Source organism: Micromys minutus, assembly GCF_963924665.1.
Source record: "Micromys minutus genome assembly, chromosome: 10".
Classification (NCBI taxonomy): Eukaryota; Metazoa; Chordata; class Mammalia; order Rodentia; family Muridae; genus Micromys; species Micromys minutus.
Window position 1 is genome coordinate 66,262,111 of NC_137979.1, and position 20,221 is coordinate 66,282,331.

The window sequence follows — 20,221 nt, forward strand, 5'->3', positions numbered from 1 at the left end:
TGGGCTGCAGGTGCTACCCTAAGTACAGCACTCATCTGAGGGGCACAGCTGGCTGGAAGGGTAATGCAGGAAATGTGGCTTCCTTTCCACTTGGCATACTACATGTGGGTTCCCTTCTGCATCTACAGATGGGAAATTACCTGGGGCATTTACTCTGGCTTACCATTTGAGAGAACACAGTCCATTGTCAGAGAAGACATTTCACATCTCACTTCTCATGAAGCACCATATCTTCTGTGGATGTGGCTCTTTGTAAATATTGAGTTGAAATGGAAGATTTATTATAATTATTATTTATATGTATGTGTGTCTTTGTGAGCAAGTCAGGTGTGTATGGGTAACCACAGAGGCCAGAAGAGGACATTGGGTGCCCTGGAGCTGGAGTTATAGGCACTTGTGAGCTGCATTGTGAGTGCTGGAAACAACTTTGGTCTTCTGGAAGAGCAGCAAGAGCCTTTAACTGCTGAGCCATCTCTCCAGACCCCTGAATGTAGTTTTGTTTAAACTGTGTATATCTACCTGTCTACTGCTGGGAATGGGATTTGGGTATGTCATGTGCTAGGCAGAAACTACAGCTGAGCCATATCTCAAGTGCACACACAAACCCTTTCTCTTGCTCTCTTATTCTGAGGCAGGGTCTCACTAAGTCACCCAAGTTTTGAGCTCACTTTGTAGCCTGGGCTGGCCTTGAACTTTCCATCTTGATCCTCCTGCCTCTACTTCCCAAGTGCTAGGATTACAGATTCACCACCCGTTTTTTTTTTTTTTTTTTTTTTTTTTTTACAGTGGTGGGACTTCAGGCAGAGTCTAGGGGAATGCTAAGCTGGCGCTCTGATAAGTAAGCCATGTTCCTCCCCGCCTTTCCTGTCACACTCCTCCCCTACAGAAACAGCCTGGTCCCTTGAACTCTTGGCTTAAGGATCCAAACCCAGCAGATGTGACTACAGGCTCATGTCTCTGGTGGGGAAGATTTAATAAAGTCTCAGAATCATACTTTTTTCAGACAGATATGGGAGCATACAACTTTGATCACAGCACTCATGAGGTAGAGAGTAGATAGATCTCTTAGTTGGAGGCCAGCCTAGTCTACACAGTGAGTCTCAGACTAAGCAGAAATAAATGATGGAGAAACTATCTCAGAACCAAAACAAGAATTCTGTCTCCCTCTGCCTGCCTTCCCCTTAATTCCCTCTCTGTTTCATTTTCAGATACAGTCACAATTAGCTAAGGCTTGCTGTGAACGGCTTCTCTTGCTTCCATCATCTCCCAAGTGCTGGCGTTAGAAACATGAACCACCATGTCTAGTGATAGTCCCTTTCAAATCCTGACAGTAAATTTTGGGATGAGGTAGACATAGAGATAGCCCAACAGTTAAGTAAGCTTGTTGCTCTTCTAGAGGGCCCAAGTTTAGTTCCTAGGACCCACATCAGGTGACTTACACCATCTTTAACTATAGCCTTAGGGTATCTGGTACCCTTTTCTGGCTTCTGCAGTACCCATTTGCAGGTGGCACACAAATAAAAAGATCTTAAACCTTAATACCAGCCCTGCAGGCAGAGGCAGGCAGATCTCTGAGTTTAAGACCAGTCTGGTATACAGAGGGAGTTCCAGGACAGCCAGGGCTATACAAAGAAACCTATCTCTGCTCCCTTGCAAAAGGCAAAACCTAGACTATTTTTAAAAGTTCAAGATGGAACATATGGTATTCATCTGTGAAATTCATAAAAAATCAGATATATTTTCCTTGCCTGTCATGCAGAGTCCTAGATCTATCCTGAGTACTACCTGAATAGGTATGGCAAGTACCTTTTATCCCACCATGTGAGAGGTGCTATGAGGATCAGAAATTCAGTGTTTGAGATGAGCCTGGGGTACATGATTCCTCAAAGGGAAGGAAAGAAGGAGACAAACCATCTCTCATTGCTCCGTACCGATTTCTCAGTTGCTTCACATCGTTGTCAGGTCTTTATAATGTAGGTCATAATAATTTTAGCTCCTCCAATAGGTATCAGAATTTTTGTTTACATTTATTTTAGAGAAAAGCTTGCCAACTATTGCAATGATCTTAAACACACTTCTGCTATTTTGTAGCTGTGTTTATATAAATCAGTGTTCTTAACATTAATAATCATAAATTCAAAATTTGCTGGAATACACATTAAATCAAAGGACTTGGGATGCATAGAAAGGTAACTCTTAAGTTCCAGGCCACCCTGTTGGTCTACATGATGAGTTCCAGGTCAGTCAGGGCTACATAGTGAGACCCTATCTCAAACCAACAAACAAAACATATGGATCAACTCTGAAAAACCTCAAAGATGCTCTATATCCTGCAGGATCAAATACTCATCTGGGTGGGAATGGGGCATATATGCAAGCAGATCCTGGGGGCTCATTGGGCAGCCAACCTTGCCAAAATAGTGAACTCCAGGTTCATTGACAGACCCTGTCTCAGAAAAAAAAAAAAAAGACAAGGGAGAAAAGCCATTGATGACATCCTGACATCAATCCTTGGTGTCTACATGTTCCCCAGTGGGACACATAATTTCTACAATACATACATAGGAACAGACAAACACATATATCCTATTAGTATACAGAGTAGTTTTCATCCATAATAAATGGTTTACATGTACGTTGAAGAATTGCTTTAAAATAAATATCTTTATTATAAGCGTTTGATTTGGCCAGATACAGTGGCTCATGCCTCTAATCCCAACCCTTGGGAGGTAGAGGTGGGTGAATGCCTATGAGTTCCAGGAAATCTTGGCCTATATAATAAGTTCCAGGCCAGCCAGGGCTATCTACAGCTGTCTTTCCCTCCTCACAGAAAGCACCAAAACCAAACCACAAAAGCCAAACAATGCACCATGTTTGATTTGTCAGCTTGCTTTATATACCTGGATAGCCAGGTGTAAAAAGTTTGATCTAGCACCTCTTTAAATACAGGTAGGGCCTCAAACCTGCCTTAGGCACTAACGTGTGTTAAAGCAAGAGCTCAGGACAATACAACAGCGTCAAGAGGGATGGGAAAACATTTCTTGCTTCAGACCATGCTTTTTCTTTCGACTGTTTTGTCTCTAGATACTTACCTAGTTATATCATTTCCATAGTTATCTCTACATCACCTACAATGCCTCAGATGAATATTTAATGAAATGGCTTCCTGCCATATTTATAGTACAAAGCAGTTTGAACCCTTAGGAATTTATACAGTAATTACAAACACATATATGTCAAATAAGATATGTAAATGTTATAAAGGCACATTAATTTCCACTAAATTTAGTGTAAGTTCAGGCACATAGAATAAATTAAAATGCAAAATGTTCCGATGCCTATAGTCTGGGGGGCCTCTATTTAGAAGCTCTTGGCTAGAATGTCCATTTTATCCTGTGCAGCTTTAAGTCCAGACTGCTTTCAACCTTTCCACTCTCCCTGAACTGAACTCCTTTTGTGCATCAGTGAGAGAACACTGCGTCCCATCGCCTGCACCCAGGGGCCACCATATTGGTGTGACGTTCTTTATGACCACGTGCCTCTCTCACCAGAGCTAAAAAGCAGGTGCATCCACTGCCCTTCGGTCCTGAGGAAGACACTAGGGGCCTCAGCTTCACCTCTATGTTGGCACCGGCTTCTGGAGCCCCTCACTGCCTGCTCGATCGCATAGCTCTGCTCTTCCTACGGGCCCCTGTAGTGGTTTCTTTTTTAATGGGAGAGATGGGATCACACACACATTGGCAGAATGCTCAGATTTGCAGCCCTTGGTATGAATTACTGAGTGCAGAACTCTATGTACACTGGGGTAATTTCTGTTACAGCCCTGCGCTGTGACACACTGATCAATGCGGCAGGCTCCCGAGCAGCGTGCATGGCTCTACGCAGCCTACGGCGGAGTGTTAAAAGTGACCAGCGGCTCCCGGGGCGCAAGTGCGCCCGTCATGACCTTGGACCCCCGCTCACTCCACGAACGCGCGCGGCCCCACGCCAACTCCTCTTCTCCGCCCCGGGTTTTCCGCGCCGCCGCGGCCAACCTGCGTCGCGCGACGACGCCGGACGTGCGGGCGCTCGGCGGCGCAGCTTCCCATTGGCCGCCCTCGGTAGCCCCACTGCGTGCGCCGCGCCCATTGGCCGGCGTGCCCGTCCGTCGTCGGGCCCGGCGCGCGGCCGTGCGAGCTCCCGCCCTCGCAGCTCTCCTCGCCGGCCGGCGGTCTCCGCGACCGTGCTCGGCTCGCGCGGCCCACGACCGCGCCCGGGCCTCGGCCCGCTAGGGCGCCCGCGCGGATCGGCCAGGCCTCGCAGGCGATGGCGGCCGCGGCGGCGCTCTCGGGCGCGGGCGCCCCTCCCGCGGGTGGCGGGGCCGGGGGCGGCGGATCCCCGCCCGGCGGCTGGGCCGTGGCGCGGCTCGAAGGCCGCGAGTTCGAGTACCTCATGAAGAAGCGTTCGGTGACCATCGGGCGCAACTCGTCGCAGGGCTCGGTAGATGTGAGCATGGGCCACTCGAGCTTCATCTCGCGGCGCCACCTGGAGATCTTCACGCCCCCGGGCGGCGGCCATAGTGCGGCCGCCCCGGAACCCGCGCAGCCCCGGCCGGACGCGGGCGGCGACTTCTACCTGCGCTGTCTCGGCAAGAACGGCGTGTTCGTGGACGGGGTGTTCCAGCGGCGGGGGGCGCCGCCGCTGCAGCTGCCGCGCGTGTGAGTGGCGGGCGGGGGCTGCGGCCTGGACCTGACCTACGGTGGCTACCCACGAGCAGGGAGGGACCCTGACCCACAGCAGCCACCCCTTAGGGAGGGGCGGGACCCAGACCCACTACCCAGCATCAGGCAGGACTCATGTCAGCTACCTAAGAGCAGGGTCAGACCCTGAACCAGACCTTCTGGTCACCATCAGGGAGAGATCTTAATCCGCTATCCAGGAGCAAGGCAGGCTAGACTCACCACCAGGACCTATTCACTACCCATGACCAAGACCTGACGGATTCTGACCTATCCTACTTTAATACCCACTACCAGAACTGGGACCACAGCCCCCAGCGCTCCACCCGGAGTATATAACCTGCTGGCCCACTCGTGTCTGCCTTCATACTGCTATTCCCATGCACTGGTATTCTAGCCCGCAGCCCTTTGTCCAGTCTGACATGGGACTCTCAGAACACACACCATCATTTCTGCCATCAACCCTCGGCCCTCCCTGTCATCACCAGCGTTGGTGGGTGGAAGTTTTATGGGTGCTCTATGCCTAACCATCAGGGAGAAAGCACCCAAGGGAGATGTTATGCTGTGTGTGGTGGAAAACTGCCCTGAACTAAAATATCTAAAATGAAGACTAGATACCGGTTACTTTTTGTTATTCACGTTTCAGTGGCAAGATATTTTGGAGGTAACGTCTTAAGCCAAATAGTTCTCTTTCCCCGGCGTTTCTGTAGCCTAAAAATTGAAAACTCCAAACATGAAGGATTAAAGCCTGTCCAGAACCTTAGAAATCTGGGAAAACTGGATACTAATTTCTACACAGTAATAAAAAAAATTCTTTAGCCAAGTGCTGTGTCTTCAACCTGTAATCCCAGTACCCTGGAGGCTGAGACAGTAGAAATTTGAGTTCCAGGCTAAGTTAGACTGTAGTAAACTGTAGACTAGTTTGGGTTGCATGCTTAGACACTGTCTCATAAAACAACAAAAACAGAACAAAGAGTGTTTGTTTTTTAAGGAATTCTTGCAAGATGGGGGTGGTGTGTGACAAGGGAGCCTCATAGGGAACTGTCAGTCAGGGCACAATTTCAATTCGGTTCTGTGGTTGGATAAACTTATCATTTACTGTGTTTGGAAAACAACTTTGCTCTCCAGGAAATGCTAATTATTCCTCAGGGGTTCCTTTCTAGATCATTGCTAGTATAGCTTTTGCCACAGACTGAAAGTTTTAATTGCTTTCAGTTTTTGGAGATAATGGTAAGAGCTGCGGTTTTTACTTAGGTGTGTGTGTGCTCCATATTTCTTAGCTTTGGGGGGTGTCCCATCAGGCACCACTGTGCTTGGCTACAAAGTTCATTTATTTGTTTATTTATTTAAAAAATATCAAGTCTCTGTGGTTAATAGCACTTGTTGCTCTTGCAGAGGACTTAGCTTCAGTTCCCAGCATCTACATTACTGCCAACACCATTTGTACTTAGAGCTTTAAGCCTCAGATACCTTCTTCTGAGTGCTGTCATCACCAGGCATATGCACAGGTGATGCATTTGGGCAAATGCTCACACACACAAAATAGAATAAATTTAAGGTTACATTTGTTACCAGGTGTAGTTGTGCACACCTTTAATTCCAGCACTTAGGAGGCAGAGGCAGGTGGATCTCTATGAGTTCGAGGACAGCCTGGTCTACATAGAGAGTTCCAGGCCAGCCAGGGCTAACCCTTGCCTCAAATAACTAAATAAAATAATAAGTAAAATTACATTTGTTTATATCTGTGCCTTGCTTGCATTCACTTCAGCACACACGGAGGCCAGAGGACAACTTGCTGGAGTCAGTTCTTTCTTTCTGCTGTGTGGGTCCTGGGTATCAGACTCAGATCATCAGATGTGGCAGCATGGGCCCTTACCAGTAAGCTGTCTTGCTGGCCTACAAGTTATTTTTTTATTGTTATTTTTAAATTTCAAATTAAATTAAAAACTTAGATTAAAACTTATGTGTCTGTGTTGGTATGTACATGTGAGGGTAGGTGTCACCAGGGGCATCAGAGGATCTCCTGTAGCTGAAGTTAAAGGTGGTTACCATCTGACATAGGTGCTGGGAGCCAAACTTAGCTCTCCTGAAGCAGCACATGTTCTTAACTGAGGAGCCATCTCTCCAGCTCCAAGTATGTCTGTGCACCACGTGTGTGCCTGGTGCCTTCACAGGCCAGAAGAGGACTGGATTCCTTGGAGCTGGAGTTACACAGTTTTGAGCCACCATGTGGGTCCTGGGAATTGAACCTGGGTCCTTTGGAACAATAGCCAATGCTCATAACCACAGAACCAACACTGTGGCCACCCAAAATCTTTTTAAGTTTAAACAAACAAATAGGTACCCTCATGCCTGAAAGAATGAATAATGGAAAAATTATGCTGAGGCTGAAATACTTTTGAGACAGTGTAATCATGACAAGGTGACCTTGAACTGGAGACCTTTTGCCTCCACCTAGGAACTGGTGTATTGCCACAGCTGGTGTGAACACTCTTGTTACTTTATTTCCAAATACATTTCTTCCTTTGTAGTCTAGGTAATCTTGGCCGTAAACTCTAAGCGAATTTCCCTTGTGGAAATTTCAGCTTTTTCCCCTCTGGAGATGGGGTTTCTCTGTGTAGCCCTGTGTGATCTGGAACTAAGCCGGCTCTGTAGATTGTGCTAGCCTCTCAGAGATCTGCCTACCTCTGCCTCCAGGGTGCTGGGATTAAGGGTGTGCATCACTGCCCTACTGGGTCTTATATTTAAACCACCACAATTTTATCCTTGTTCCACTTTTTTAATTGAATGTTTGTATTTTGTAGTTTACTGTAAAAATTCAAAGAGGTGCCAGCATCTCAGTGCATGCCTTTAATTCCACCCAACACTTGGGAGGAAGAGATGGGAGGATTTATCTTGAGTTTCAGCTAGCCAGGTTTACAAGTGCCACCCTGCCTAAGAGAACAAAATTTAAAGGTAATTTGGAAGGATGTGAAGTACAATAGTGTGGTTTAAAGTGTGATTAGTTCATTGAAATAGTATATATTGTATGGATTTGGCATGCTTATTTGGATAGGACTATCCTGGCTAGTATGGTTGGAACAGTACAGAGTCTTTGCAGTGGCTGGTAAGCCTAGAGCCCACTTGGGACTCCATATGCATGACAACAAGGGTGTGTGTACTTTTTTCTTTCTTGTTCTTTTTAGATTTATTTATTGTATTTATATGAGTACACTGTAGCTGTCCTCAGACACACCAGAAGAGGGCATTAGATCTCATTACAGATGGTTGTGAGCCACCATGTGGTTGCTGGGAATTGGACTCAGGACCTCTGGAAGAGCAGTCAGTGCTCTTAGTCACTGAGCCATCTCTCCAGCCCAGCATGTGTATTTTCAAAAACAAAAATCCACATGATTCTACAGATACTTGTTTTCGGCTAAGTAAAGTCATATATAAGGGAAATGTAACATTTTTTGAGACCTTGTGACTTAGGAGAAACACTGAGCTGGGTTCTGTAGGGTCTCCTGAAGATGGGCAGGTGGAGGAAACCTCCCAGCTTTGAATGAGCCTGTAATCTGCATTGGAGTAGATGGAATTCAGGCTGGGAAGGATCTTAGAGGGGAGAGTGTGCAAGGCTCAGGTGTGGATTTGTCTGAACTTGGTAAGATACTGCTTTCACTTTAGTGGAAATATCCCCATAGGCTCAGATAGTTGAATATTTGGTCCCCAGTTGGTGGTGCTGTTTGGGGAAGTTTAGGGAGTGTGCCTTGCAGGAACAGGTCACTAAAGGTAGGTAAGGTAGGCTTGTCAAATAAAAAGCCTCTCTTAGTCGCGCCCCCTCCCCCGTGCTTCAAGCTCATGATTCAAGATCTGATCTCTTAGCCTCTTGCTCCTACTGCCTGCTGTTGTGCCTTCCACCGTATGATTTTTATTCCTCTAGATAAGGGTATGCCAAAATACACTCTTCTGTAAGAATTCTTCTGTGTGGCATTTCATCATAGCAACAGAAGAGCGTAACACTGTCAGGGAAGAAAGCCTTCTTACGTACAGGGTCCCTTGCTGTCCAAAAACTAAGTTTAGTGCCTAAGACTGAAGTTTTAAGAAACCAGTGGGTAGCCAGGCTGTGGTGGCACACACCTGCAATCCCAGCACTCCGGAGGCAGAGGCAGGCGGATCTCTGAGTTCAAGGCCACCCTGGTCTACAGAGTGAGTTTCAGGACATCAAAGGCCACACAGAGAAATCCTTGTTTCAAAAAACAACAGAAAAATCAGTGGGACCAGAAAGTTTGGGTCTGTTCCTGTTGTTGTCATGGAAGCAAAAACTTAAATATAACATCAAAATTAACAACTTAAAAAAAAAAGCAACTTTTAAAAATCTTGTCTCTTTAAAATATCTGTAAGTGTGTGGGTATGGGTGCCAGGTCCTTCAGAGCTGGAATTACAGGTAGCTGAACTGACATGGGAGTTGGGAGCCAAAGTTAGATTCTTTTCCAGCAGCTGTACATTTTCTTAACCACTGAGCTATCATCCCAGCCTCCCAGCGCCCCAACCCTCACTCAGATAAGCAGCTCATTCATATTGTGTGTGTGTGTGTGTGTGTGTGTCTGTTCACGCACGCTAAGATCTATATGAATGTTTTACTTTCACACATCTGCAACACTGGTGGGCCTAGTGCTGTCAGAGGCTGGAAGAGGGTGCTGGACCCTCAGGAACTAGGTTACAGACATCGTGAGCTGCTGTGTGAGTAGAACCAAACCCAGTCCTCTGCATCCAGTACTTTTGGCTGCCAGGTTACCCCTTCAACCCCAAGTCCATAATTTTAACCAGTCTAGGCTGATAGCCATCAGAAACAGAAAGACTTGGTTTTATAGAAGCAATTGATTTTTAAGATGGTCTCACTGTATAGCTTAGACCAGTGTCTAACTATTTTCCCGCCTTCTATAGGGTAGGATTGCAGGTGTGCACCACCATGTTTTGCTGACTCATCTATTTATTATGAAAAATAAGATGTGCCCATTAAGGAAAGCGACCCCTGTCCCCATCTCAGACTGGTTTAACCGGCTCTGCAGTGCTTCATGATGCAACCATACTCCTCACAGAGTTTGGTAGGGTCATATTTAGAGGCTTGTTCTGTAAAGGAAGCGGGAGAGACTACAAATGTTCACGCAATGGCTCCTACAGCTTGTCAGATGAGTGGAGGGGACTCTTGTGACTTTTCAGCCCCTAATGAGTTGGACAGACCTTGGTTCTCAGAGAATACTAGCATCAATAAGGGAGAAGTAAGAAGGGTCTGTCGGGTGGAGGTGGTCATGAAATGGGAGGACAGACCAGATAGAGGATGGAGAATAAGGGAGAGGGTCATGAAAGGTTGGAGAGGTAAGATTAGAGTTGGAAACCTTGTACTGTCAGCAGGTTTACAGCAAAGACCATGCTTGCCTGAAGGCAGAATCACAAGTGTGAGCTGCAGGATAGTTCCCTGCTGGAGACTCAAGCAAGCCGATATGATCAGAACACCATGCCCCACTCCCACCCCTTGAGGCCTGGTGTCTGTTCATTTAGGGCTGTGAGGGTTGGTTGCTGGAGATGACCTTGCTTAGCTGATCAGATAAAAGCCTGGCAAATGCTTCCTACCGCGTAGGTTCTGGGGATGGGACTCAGATCAACAGGCTCCATATCGGGTCCCTTTTTTCAGTTGAGCCATCAATTTTTAACTTTGAGACAGCTGCTGGCTATTCTGGAACTCACTTGCTAGATCATGCTAGCTTTGAACTCACAGAGATCTGCCTGGCCCTACCTGTCAAGTGCTGGGACCTGTACTACCACACCCAGTCCGTTTTTAACGTGTTTTGAGATACAAGCCTGTGTCTTGTTACTTAGGATAGTTATTTACATAATCTTGGCTGACAACAAAGATTGGTTCCCAGATAGGTGGCATGTCCCAGCACACTTAACCTTGCTGGCTCTGTTCCCTCTGTGATCAGGTACATCACAACAGCTGGGACACAGATCTGAGGCCACATTTGTTTTCACCATTACAGGCCTCAGCTTAGTGCTTGAAACCTGGTCCTGAGGGGTGTGAGGCTTGAGCACACAGCAGGCAGCACTGTTGTCCCTGTCTTTTTGTGTCTGTCTGCTCTATTTTCCAGCTCTGGATCCTGAGAGCAGGGAAAGTTGAGGACCGGTGTGTGTAGTACCATTTGCCTTGAGGCCTGCTTGTTCATAGTCTTACACCTTTGTTAGTGTTTTTCTCTTTCCTTTTAAAAACCTTGTTGTACATGTATAGGATGCTTTGCATACACACATATATATATACCACATGACTGCCTTGTGCCCAGAGGGGCTAGAAGGAAAGTTTGATCTCCTGGGACTAGAGTTAAGAGAAGTTTGTGACCTGCCATGTGGGTGCTAGGAATTGAGTCTGAGTCCTTTGGAAGAGCAGCCAGTGCTCTTAACAGCTGATCTTTCTAGCCCTGTTTTTCTTTTTTAAGCTTGTTTTCATTTATTTTTACAGTTCATTCTCCTGGTAGGGGAGAAACGAGCTACTGGTTTTTAAATTGCACTGTTTTTTTTCTTTAGAGAGAAAACAGTTTCTAGTAGTCTTTTTGGTTGATTAGTTGGTTTGACTTTTGAGATAGGGCCTCTCTCTGGGTAGTTGAGGCTGGCTTTGAATCTGTGGCGATTATTCTGCATCTCCCTCTTGAATGCAGGATTACAGGCATGCGCCACCCTGCCTGGTTCTGATTGTCTTTCTAGAGATAGGAATGGTCATGAGAATTTGACCCCTGTGTGCTGGAGGCTGGGTCTCTGGACAGTGTCAGGAAGATGTGAAGCCGTCCATGGAAGGATCCTGTTTTAGGGTTTCCACCCTGATGCCAGACAATCTTCCAGAATGACAGTTGTTGAAAAGGCTCACTACTGCTCCTCAGGGTGAATGGAGATACCATAATTCTGGCCTTGGTTTTCTGGAGATCAGCAAGACTGCCACAGAGCAGTTACTGTCCTTGGGTCTGTAACCTTTGGGTCTCATGTATTCTTTCTGTAAGGACAAAATGAGCGTCTCTCCTTTGTCTCTTACTGGCCTTGGGGCTTTCTAAGTTCCTGGTTTCCTTTCCCTTTATTTGTATTTAGGTGTTTCTTCAGTTTTCAGTATGAGGTACTGCTTTCTCCATTTTTACTTTGTGAGACACTGTCCTGTTTCATAGTAGATGGAGAATCAGGACTTAATCTTTCCTTATGGGATTCCAGTAGAGACTGGAATCTGGTCAGATAGTGCTGTGATTGTTTCCTATGGCTTCTGTCAGTCTCTAAATTGCCTTTTATTTGTATTTTTAAGTTTGTATTTATGTTTATACATACTTGAGGAACAGAGCTGTTTTTCTGGGAGGAGTGTGCACTTGAATCCAAGCTCTGTGACCTTCGAAGCCATCGGTTCTCCAGGTGACAGCTTAGGGACAGTAAGGGTGGTTGGTGACACTGCTCTCAAGAACAACCTGGCAGCAGCCCTGTGCAGTGCCTAGTTTAGAGAGCAAGAGGGCTTTCTTGCTATCTATGGTGCCTTGTGATCTGTTGCCGTTAGCATCTTGAGTTCTAATTTCTCTTCTCACACAGCTGTTCCCCTCTGGTCTTCCAGAGTCAACACCAAATCCCAAACAGATTTTTGATCCCAAAAAATGGCACAGTGTAATTGCCTGTTGTCAGGTGATGTCTGTACATTTACTGCTGGTTTAACATCACTGTTAAGCAAACACACTCAGGTGCCAATGTAATAGGATGGGGGATGGGGTCTAGTTGGTGTGGCCCCTCATTAGTTCTCCTGTGTACTAGAAGGTTCCTTTAGATCCCAGTGTGAGTACTTTCTTTGTGAACCTAATAATACTCGCATGCACGCACCTACTCTTTCTGCTGCAAGCTTTGAGTACCATTTTCTTTTTGTGTAGCTGTATACACAAGCATCTGGAGGCCAGAGGCCAACCTTGGGTATTGTTGCTTAGATGCTGCAACCATATTTTCTCTCACTGGTGCCTTGTCTTTATCTCCCTAGTGCTGGAATTTAAAATGCTTGCCACTACATCTGGCTTTTTACATGCAGTGGGTAGGTGATTGGTAGTGTTGAACTTGGGTCCTTGTGCATGCTTGGGCAGCAGATCCGTAACTGAACTCCGGCATCACAACTTTTTATTTTTTATTTTTATTGCAACTCCAATTTTTAAGAAATCATATGTACTGGATAGTTTATGTCAATTTGACAGAAGCTAGAGTCATTTGAGAGGAGAGACTCTCAATTAAGAAAATGCCTCTATAAGATCATGCTATAGGCAAGACTATAGGGCATTTTCTTGATGGGAGAGGGTCCAAACTATTGTGGGTAGAGTAATCACTGGGATGGTAGAACTGGGTTCTATAAGAAAGCAGGCTGAGCAAGTCAGGGGGAGCAAGCCAGTGAGCAGCACCTCTCCATGGTGTCTGCATCAGTTCCTCCAGGTTCCTGCCCTGCTTGAGTTCCTGTCCTGACTTTCTTTGATGAACAGTGATGTGGAAGTGTCAGCCACATAAAACCCTCCCCTTCCCAAGTTTTGGTCATGGTGCTTCATCATAGCAATGGAAACCCTAAGACTACATCAAACATGATTATAACACCTAACCATACTACCCAGTATTCATTCAGTCCCAGTCTCTCATTCTCCCATTCTCCCTTCCTCCTCTTTCTCCTTCCCCTTCCCCCGAGACAGGGTCTTACTACATCGCTTTGGCTGTCCTGTAACTCTATAGACCATGCTGGCCTCAAACTCAGAGATCTTTAAGCCTCTACCACCTAAGTGATGTGATTAAAGACATGTATTAAACAGTGCCAATATCCTCTTATAAATTTAATGGATTTTTATCTCACAGCCTAGGCTTCTTGAGACTTGTTAGCACTTTTGGGTTAAATAAAAAAGTACACATGTACCGAAGTCATTGAACTATGTTCAGATCCCAGATATTTCTCAAGAATCACAAGCATTAAACTAGCAAAAGATTGTTCATACCCAAAAGATTATTTATTAATTAATTAATTATAAAAGAAGCTCAGAACTCTTTGTATGCATAAATTACCCCCACTTTATTGTACCTTTTGTTCTAGCAGAGTAGCATAGCTCACCAGTGTTAACTAACCAGCAGGAAAGGATGGGTTAAAAGAATGGATTAAATTCAGTTCCAAACAGACTTTTATAACCTTTTTCATCTTTGTATTCTCCAAATGACCCCATCCACTGGTCACAGTGAGTGTAGCACATGGGAGGGTCCTACTCCATTCCCTCAAGACTTCAGTTCCATCCAGACTGGGTTTGTATGTGGCTTTTGGGGGAGACTTCTCAATTTGCCCCCACAATAGCATCTGCCTTCTGCCTGTAACAGAAGTTGCTCTGGTTTCTTGCCCCCTTCTCTCTCCTGTTTGGTGCATGGGGTGGGCCTTCTGGTAAAGGGGAAGGACCTGGGTACTAGAGCTGAGGCTTGAATCCTGAAGATCCTTTGTCAACAATTCTAATCAGACTGGATGAGAGCCTGATGAATCTTTTGGGGGAATTTTCTTTGTAGAAAATCTGAAAAGACTCCAAGGTCAAGTTTGAGTTAAACATTGTAGTAGTTATATTGAAGCCTCAGATGGTAGTTCCAAAGTAGCTTGGAAAAAATTATTACAGTCTTGAAGTAACCTAAAACCCAGCAAGTGGTTGGGTTTTGTTGGTGAGTGTATGTCTGTTTATATAAATGGTACCTGGCTAGAGTGCTGACAGCGTTCAGCAGAACACGCTTTTTCTAACCCTGGAGAAGGGACCACCAAACATGAAACCAGCAAAAGATTTTTCATATCCAAGAGAGTATAGAAGATAAATTTAAAAACAGACTTCTCAGTGCAATGCCCTTCTATGTTCTGAATGACAGATGCTCTGTCCCAAGGTTTGTCCACTAGGCATTTGTACTTGTGTCCAGTTGACTTGAGCTTGACATGGTCTTCTAGATACAGCTATGTGGTGAATGAAGGTTGGGTCAACACTGGTTGGGGTTTGGTTTTGTTCTTTAATCGGAGTTCTACTTTGTCCACCCTGGTTTACTGGAGTGGTTACATAGGCATTAGTCATGATAGCCACACTAAGTGGTAGTTATCCAAGATAACTGCAGTTCCAAAGCTTGTCTCCTGATTTTCTTAAACAGACTATAAACAGATTTGCTAGAGACAGCCAGAAGAGTTTTAAAAATGCTGTTTTGCCATTTCCAAACTGTTAGAGGCTCCTTTTCAGGGCAATCTGATCTTAGTGCAGAGATACGTGGCTTAAAGGTTAGCTGTCCATCCTGGTTTTTTAATGTTTGTCTACTATTCCTACTCTTGTACCGGAATATATCCTAAATAACCTTTTTGTGGTCCAGATGACTCCTCTTCAGGTTCTCTTCTTGGAACTGTGATCTATGACCTCCCCTAGGTCAAGGGACTTGATATGACTTAGGTATTTGCTAATGAATTGTTTAATGTAGGCTTTAAAAAAGTGTGTATTCAGTGGATATATTGGTATGTACAAACCATCACAGTTACAAACACTTGCACCTCTTGCAGAGAACCCAGTTCAGATGTTTCAACATCTACAACTGACTAATTTCAGCTCCAAGGAATGCAGTGCTCTTTTCTGGCCCTGGGCACTAGGCATGCACATGATTCACAAACATACCTGCAAGCAAAACAAAACAGAAATGTTCGAGGCAATTCACACTTGACTACAATTATTTCACTTTTGGGGAATCTGGAGAGTCAAACCCATGGCCTTACATATGTTGTATACATGTTCTACTATTGATTGCCTTTTAAACAGGATCTCACTATGCAGATCAGGCCAACCTCAAACTCTGCCTGCCTGTGCCTTTCTTGTTTGGGGTAATTGATGTGGGCTGCCCAGCTACCTATTCCTGTTTTGGTTGATGATGGATTATCCAGAGTGGCTTTTGTTTTTAAACTATGTGTTTTAAAGCTAAAGATGGCTGATACTGTGGAAGCCTGGGTACATGTACATACGGTTTCTTTAAGTAAAAATGTATATCAGGGTACAGAACTCATGGTGGTACTGGAAAACCACTATTAGGTCTGTTAGAGGAACAAGGTTGACCTGCTGTTGATCTTGTTTTGAGGAGAGACAGGGACCTGGTCTTCCCTGTTGCTTGCTTTTGCTTCTCCCAAAGATCAAGTGTGACTATCTCCTGTCTGACCTGGATTCCATCTTTGTGTCTTGACCTAGGAGTAGGTGTGGTGGCCTTTGTTTATTGTCTTGTTCATTCTGGTGATTGTCTTCAATGAGCCCTGAGCTGGTGCTCTTGACAGTGTCCAAACTGGAGCCTATCCTACCAAACCAGGCCTTTTCCATTCCGCACACTATTCTAACTGACCAACCTGAGTTTAGTGACTTAGCAACTTGTACCTTCCTTCCCTGTTTCTTACAGGATGTTGTCTAACTAGTTGAAATTAGCTTAGAAAGTCTTTGTGTAGCCCCTGTTGATCTAGAACTTTGAAGATTAGGCTGTCTTCACACTTGCTGTGATCCTCCTGTTTCTCAGTGTGCATTCTCCCACTACCCTCCTTTTTTTTTTTGAGACAGTTTTTGTATGTAGTCCTGGGTGTTGTCACACTCTCTATAGGTCAAGGCTGACCTTGGACTCAGATCCAGCTTCTTCTACCTCCTGAGTGCTAGTATTAAAGGGGTGAATTACCACACTGGGGTTTCTTTCTTTCTTAAAAATTTATTTTAAATTATTTGTATGTGTGTCTGTGTGCGTATGTGAGTGTGTGTTCCCAGGGAAGCCAGAGGTGACACAGCTGAGAACTGGATTGTAGATGGCTGTGAACTGTTCACAGTTTTATTGCTGAACCAGAATTCTTGAGTGATCCTCCTACCTCAGCTTCCCAAGTACTGGGACTGCAGAAATGATCCACCATGTTTTGCTAAGAAAATTGTTTAAATATTTTTTGTGTAGTAAGTCCAGCATCTATCTGGTCTTTCTTCAGGGCTGGATTCTTTTTGTTGTACTGCTCTTGTTTGTGTGGGGGTGTGTATGTTAGAAATTGAGCCTGGGGTCTAACATATGTTAAGCATATGGTCTAGCACCAAGCACTTATACATAAATCTTGTTTGCTCCTTTGGTGAGTCACTCCTGTTTCTTTATGTAACTTAGGATTTTTGTTGCAGTGTTAAAACCTGGTAGCTTTGGAAATTATGTTTGCCTTGTAGTTTGTTGTAGGTTTTGTTGGTTTGTTGAGAGCCATGTGAGCCTTTCATTTAGTAGCTGATGTATTTTTGTTCCTTAGCCAGTGTAGCAGGTGTCTGGCTGTCACCGTGATAGATTTCTCGAAAGCAAGGAGTCTTCCCAGTCTTGGACCTTGATTAGGCCCACCTTTATCTTGTTTTTTTGCCTGGGGAGCAGCCCAAGTTGCTCATTTTTATTCTGGTGAATACTGGGACTTTGGAAGGTCTTGATTCCCATAGACGCTCTCAAAGCCTTTGCCTCAGGGTACGTTATATTTTTGAACTAAATTTATTTGAGTGAAGCAGTGAGGGTTGTTGATTGGGCTGGTTGTTTTTTTTTTTTTTTTTTTTTTTGTTTTTTTTTTGTTTTGTTTTGTTTTGTTTTTTAGTGTTTGTTTTTTGATTTGAGTTCTGAGGGTTGGAGCAGGTGTACACAACAGATTTTGGAGACGACCTTCAGCTACTACAGGTAAGCCAAAGTCTGTTTTTCCCATGATTTTTTTTTTTTAAATCTGTTTTTTAAAATGTGGGTTTATGTCTGGTAGGATTATAAGAAATGAAACCAATTTGGGCCAGTAATATGGCTCATTGGATAGAGGTTGTTATGGTAAACCTGAGGATCTGAGCTCGGAGTTCGGTCTTCAGAACCTACATAGTAGAAGGGGAGAACCAACTCTCATACTGTGGTGGGCACTTCCTCCCCCAAATAAATAAAAATATTAAAAAACATTAGCCTAATAAAATTTCTAGCAAAGAGTCAACTGATTACTGTGAAGATTAAATTCTTTCTTTGTGTGGACTAATATTGTTCATGAGGATCTAAAGTTTGTAGACAATTTAAGACTTTAAAGGTGAGTGGGAGGTGAGGGAGAGCCTGGCTTGCTGTCACAACCCGGGCAGATTTTCTGCACTAAGCAAACACTGGCTCCTTCTCTAGTCTGCTTTCTTGGACCTGAATGTTGGTATGGCTTTGGATGATAAGGCACCTACTTGACTCTTAAGTTGCTAGAAATTCTGTCATATAACTAACCTTGGTCTTAGTATCATCTCATAAAAAAGATGGTTGGGTGATACATAATGTGGGGATAGAAACCTGCTGAGTGGTGACCAGACTGTAGAATTCGCTCACGAGGCGAAAGTTGCCTGTAGTAGGAACTGTTGAACCTTGGGAGATAGGACTGGGAAAAATGAAGTGTCATTTCCTGTTGTCAAGTTGAAACATAAATGGGTAACTGATAAGCTTCCTTTTAGACTGAAATTTTGTTTGTTCATTTTGTGGAACTTGGGAAAGGAAGGGATAGAACCTAGGTTCTCATACATACACTTCAGGGAAACATAACCAATTGAGCTGTTTTAGCTCCAGAATGGAGTTTTAAGAGCATATTTATTTTTTAGTTTATGTACATTGGAATTTTGCCTGCATGTGTGAGGGAATTGGATCCTTAGAACAAGAGTTACAAATAGTTATGAGCTGCCATGTGGGTGCTGGGAATTGAATCTGGGTCCTCTGGAAGAGCAGCCAAGTGCTCTTAACCAAGGAGCCATCTCCATAGCTCGAGGATGGAATTTTAAAAAAGCAGCTTTGGGAATTGGAAATAGATGATTACCTTAACTTCCCCATTGGCCTTCTTCCTCCTCCTTCTCTTCCTCCTCTTCTCCTTCCCCCTTCTTAGAGGCCTTTCTTGTTCTTGTTGTCCTGCAGCTGACCCACTGAAAGCATTTGTGTGGAACTGCTCCTACCCCCAAGTTATCCACACAGTGGCCTGGGTGTCCTCCTCCATGTTACTTACACTGGTGGCTTGGACACTCATGTGTTTCTCCTTGAACATTATTCCATCTCTTGTCTGGACTTGCTCTGCTGTGGCCTAGTCCTACTCTTGGGCCCAAGATGGCTGCTACCTCGCTTCTCTGCATGCCATTTTCTCTATTACTTGCCCACAGCCTGTGGCTTCAGGGTTTGTGTTCCCATATGACCAGGCACCAGGGTAGCCCAAGTCTTTTCCCAGTTTTCTCTTCATGCCCTTGAGGGAAGGAGCAAATACATTCCAAGTTTGTATCTTTTAGATAGTTAAATGTTCACTAACAGGATTGACAGCAAAGATCACCTCTAATGAGCATTTGCAGATTTCCTGCAACACGGCACTTGGTCTTGTTGAGTGGAAACCCATTGTTCTAAAGAGCAGTGGTCACCTTCTAGGCTCACAGAACTTTAAATATTTTTCTTACGCAAAGGAGCTCATGCTGGGTATATGTGGCATGTAAGAATCTGCACATGATTTCTTCTTAGATGTTCTTGAGAGAGTTGTAAAGCTCTAGAGTTTGTTTGAGCCTGAGTATGTTTCTTTGTGTAGCACATATTGTCTCTGGCTTTGTTTCCTAGTTCATTTGTGTGTGACAGGTGAAGCTTTTTCTAGAAAGTGGGGTTAGGTAAGAATAAAGGGCTTGTTGAAGAAATTAAGGGTGTAAGTGATTCTAAGAGACAGTTTAGAATTAGGATTCTCAATGATAACTTAAACTTCTCAATTTATACTACTATTTATTATAAATTACAAGAAATGGCTGACAATCAGATGTGACCATTCAAAGAAAATGTAAATTTTAAGTATATTTTCTCCCATGGGTGTATTGTGTGCATTGTTTGTTTACCCGGTGCTGTGGAAACTAAAGAGAAGCTGGATTTGAGGGGAGGGGTCTTCAGCAAGTGCCTTTAGCTCCTGAGCCTTCTTTTAGCCGTGCTTATTTATTTTTTTGAGATAAGTGTCTTATGCAGCCTAGGCTGGCCTTGAGCTCAGGTAGTTGAGGATGGCCTTGAACTCCTCCCTCCCTCCCCATTGCTGTGATTATATAGAGTTATGCTTTGAAAACAAATGATTCTATTAATGGACTGTATTCCGAAAGCACACGTTCCTCTGTGATGCAGGATGTCAAGGGCTGGGGTTGCTGAGATCAGAAGAGGAAGCTGCAAGTGAAGGAGGGTTAGAACGGAGCCTGTGACCAGGGCATTGGCTGTCCTGGACTCATCCTGTGGACCAGGCTGGCTTCAAACTCAGAGATCTGTCTGCCTCTGCGTCCCCGGTGCTGGGATTAACAGTGTACACCACCACCATCTAGCTTCTCTTTTCTCTTTTTAAAAATTTATTTTAATTATTCATGTATGTGTATGTATGTACACATGTGAGTGCAAGGGCCTGTAGAGCCCAGAACAAGGAGTTGAACCCCTGTAACAGGTAGTCACTGGTAGTCACAGACACAGCTGTGAGC

The 20,221-nt window shown here is 44.6% G+C and overlaps 1 protein-coding gene across 2 annotated transcripts in view; it reads left to right on the top strand.

Moving 5' to 3' along the window:
* The first annotated feature begins 4,213 nt into the window (after positions 1 to 4,213).
* FOXK2 (forkhead box K2) overlaps positions 4,214 to 20,221 on the top strand; it is a 47,154-nt gene continuing 31,146 nt past the window's right edge. For both annotated transcript variants that reach the window (XM_080922283.1, XM_080922284.1), the window contains exon 1: positions 4,214 to 4,697. In XM_080922283.1, the coding sequence (XP_080778409.1) occupies positions 4,306 to 4,697 (392 nt within the window). In that variant the 5' untranslated portion in view covers positions 4,214 to 4,305. The remainder of the gene's footprint in view (positions 4,698 to 20,221) is intronic.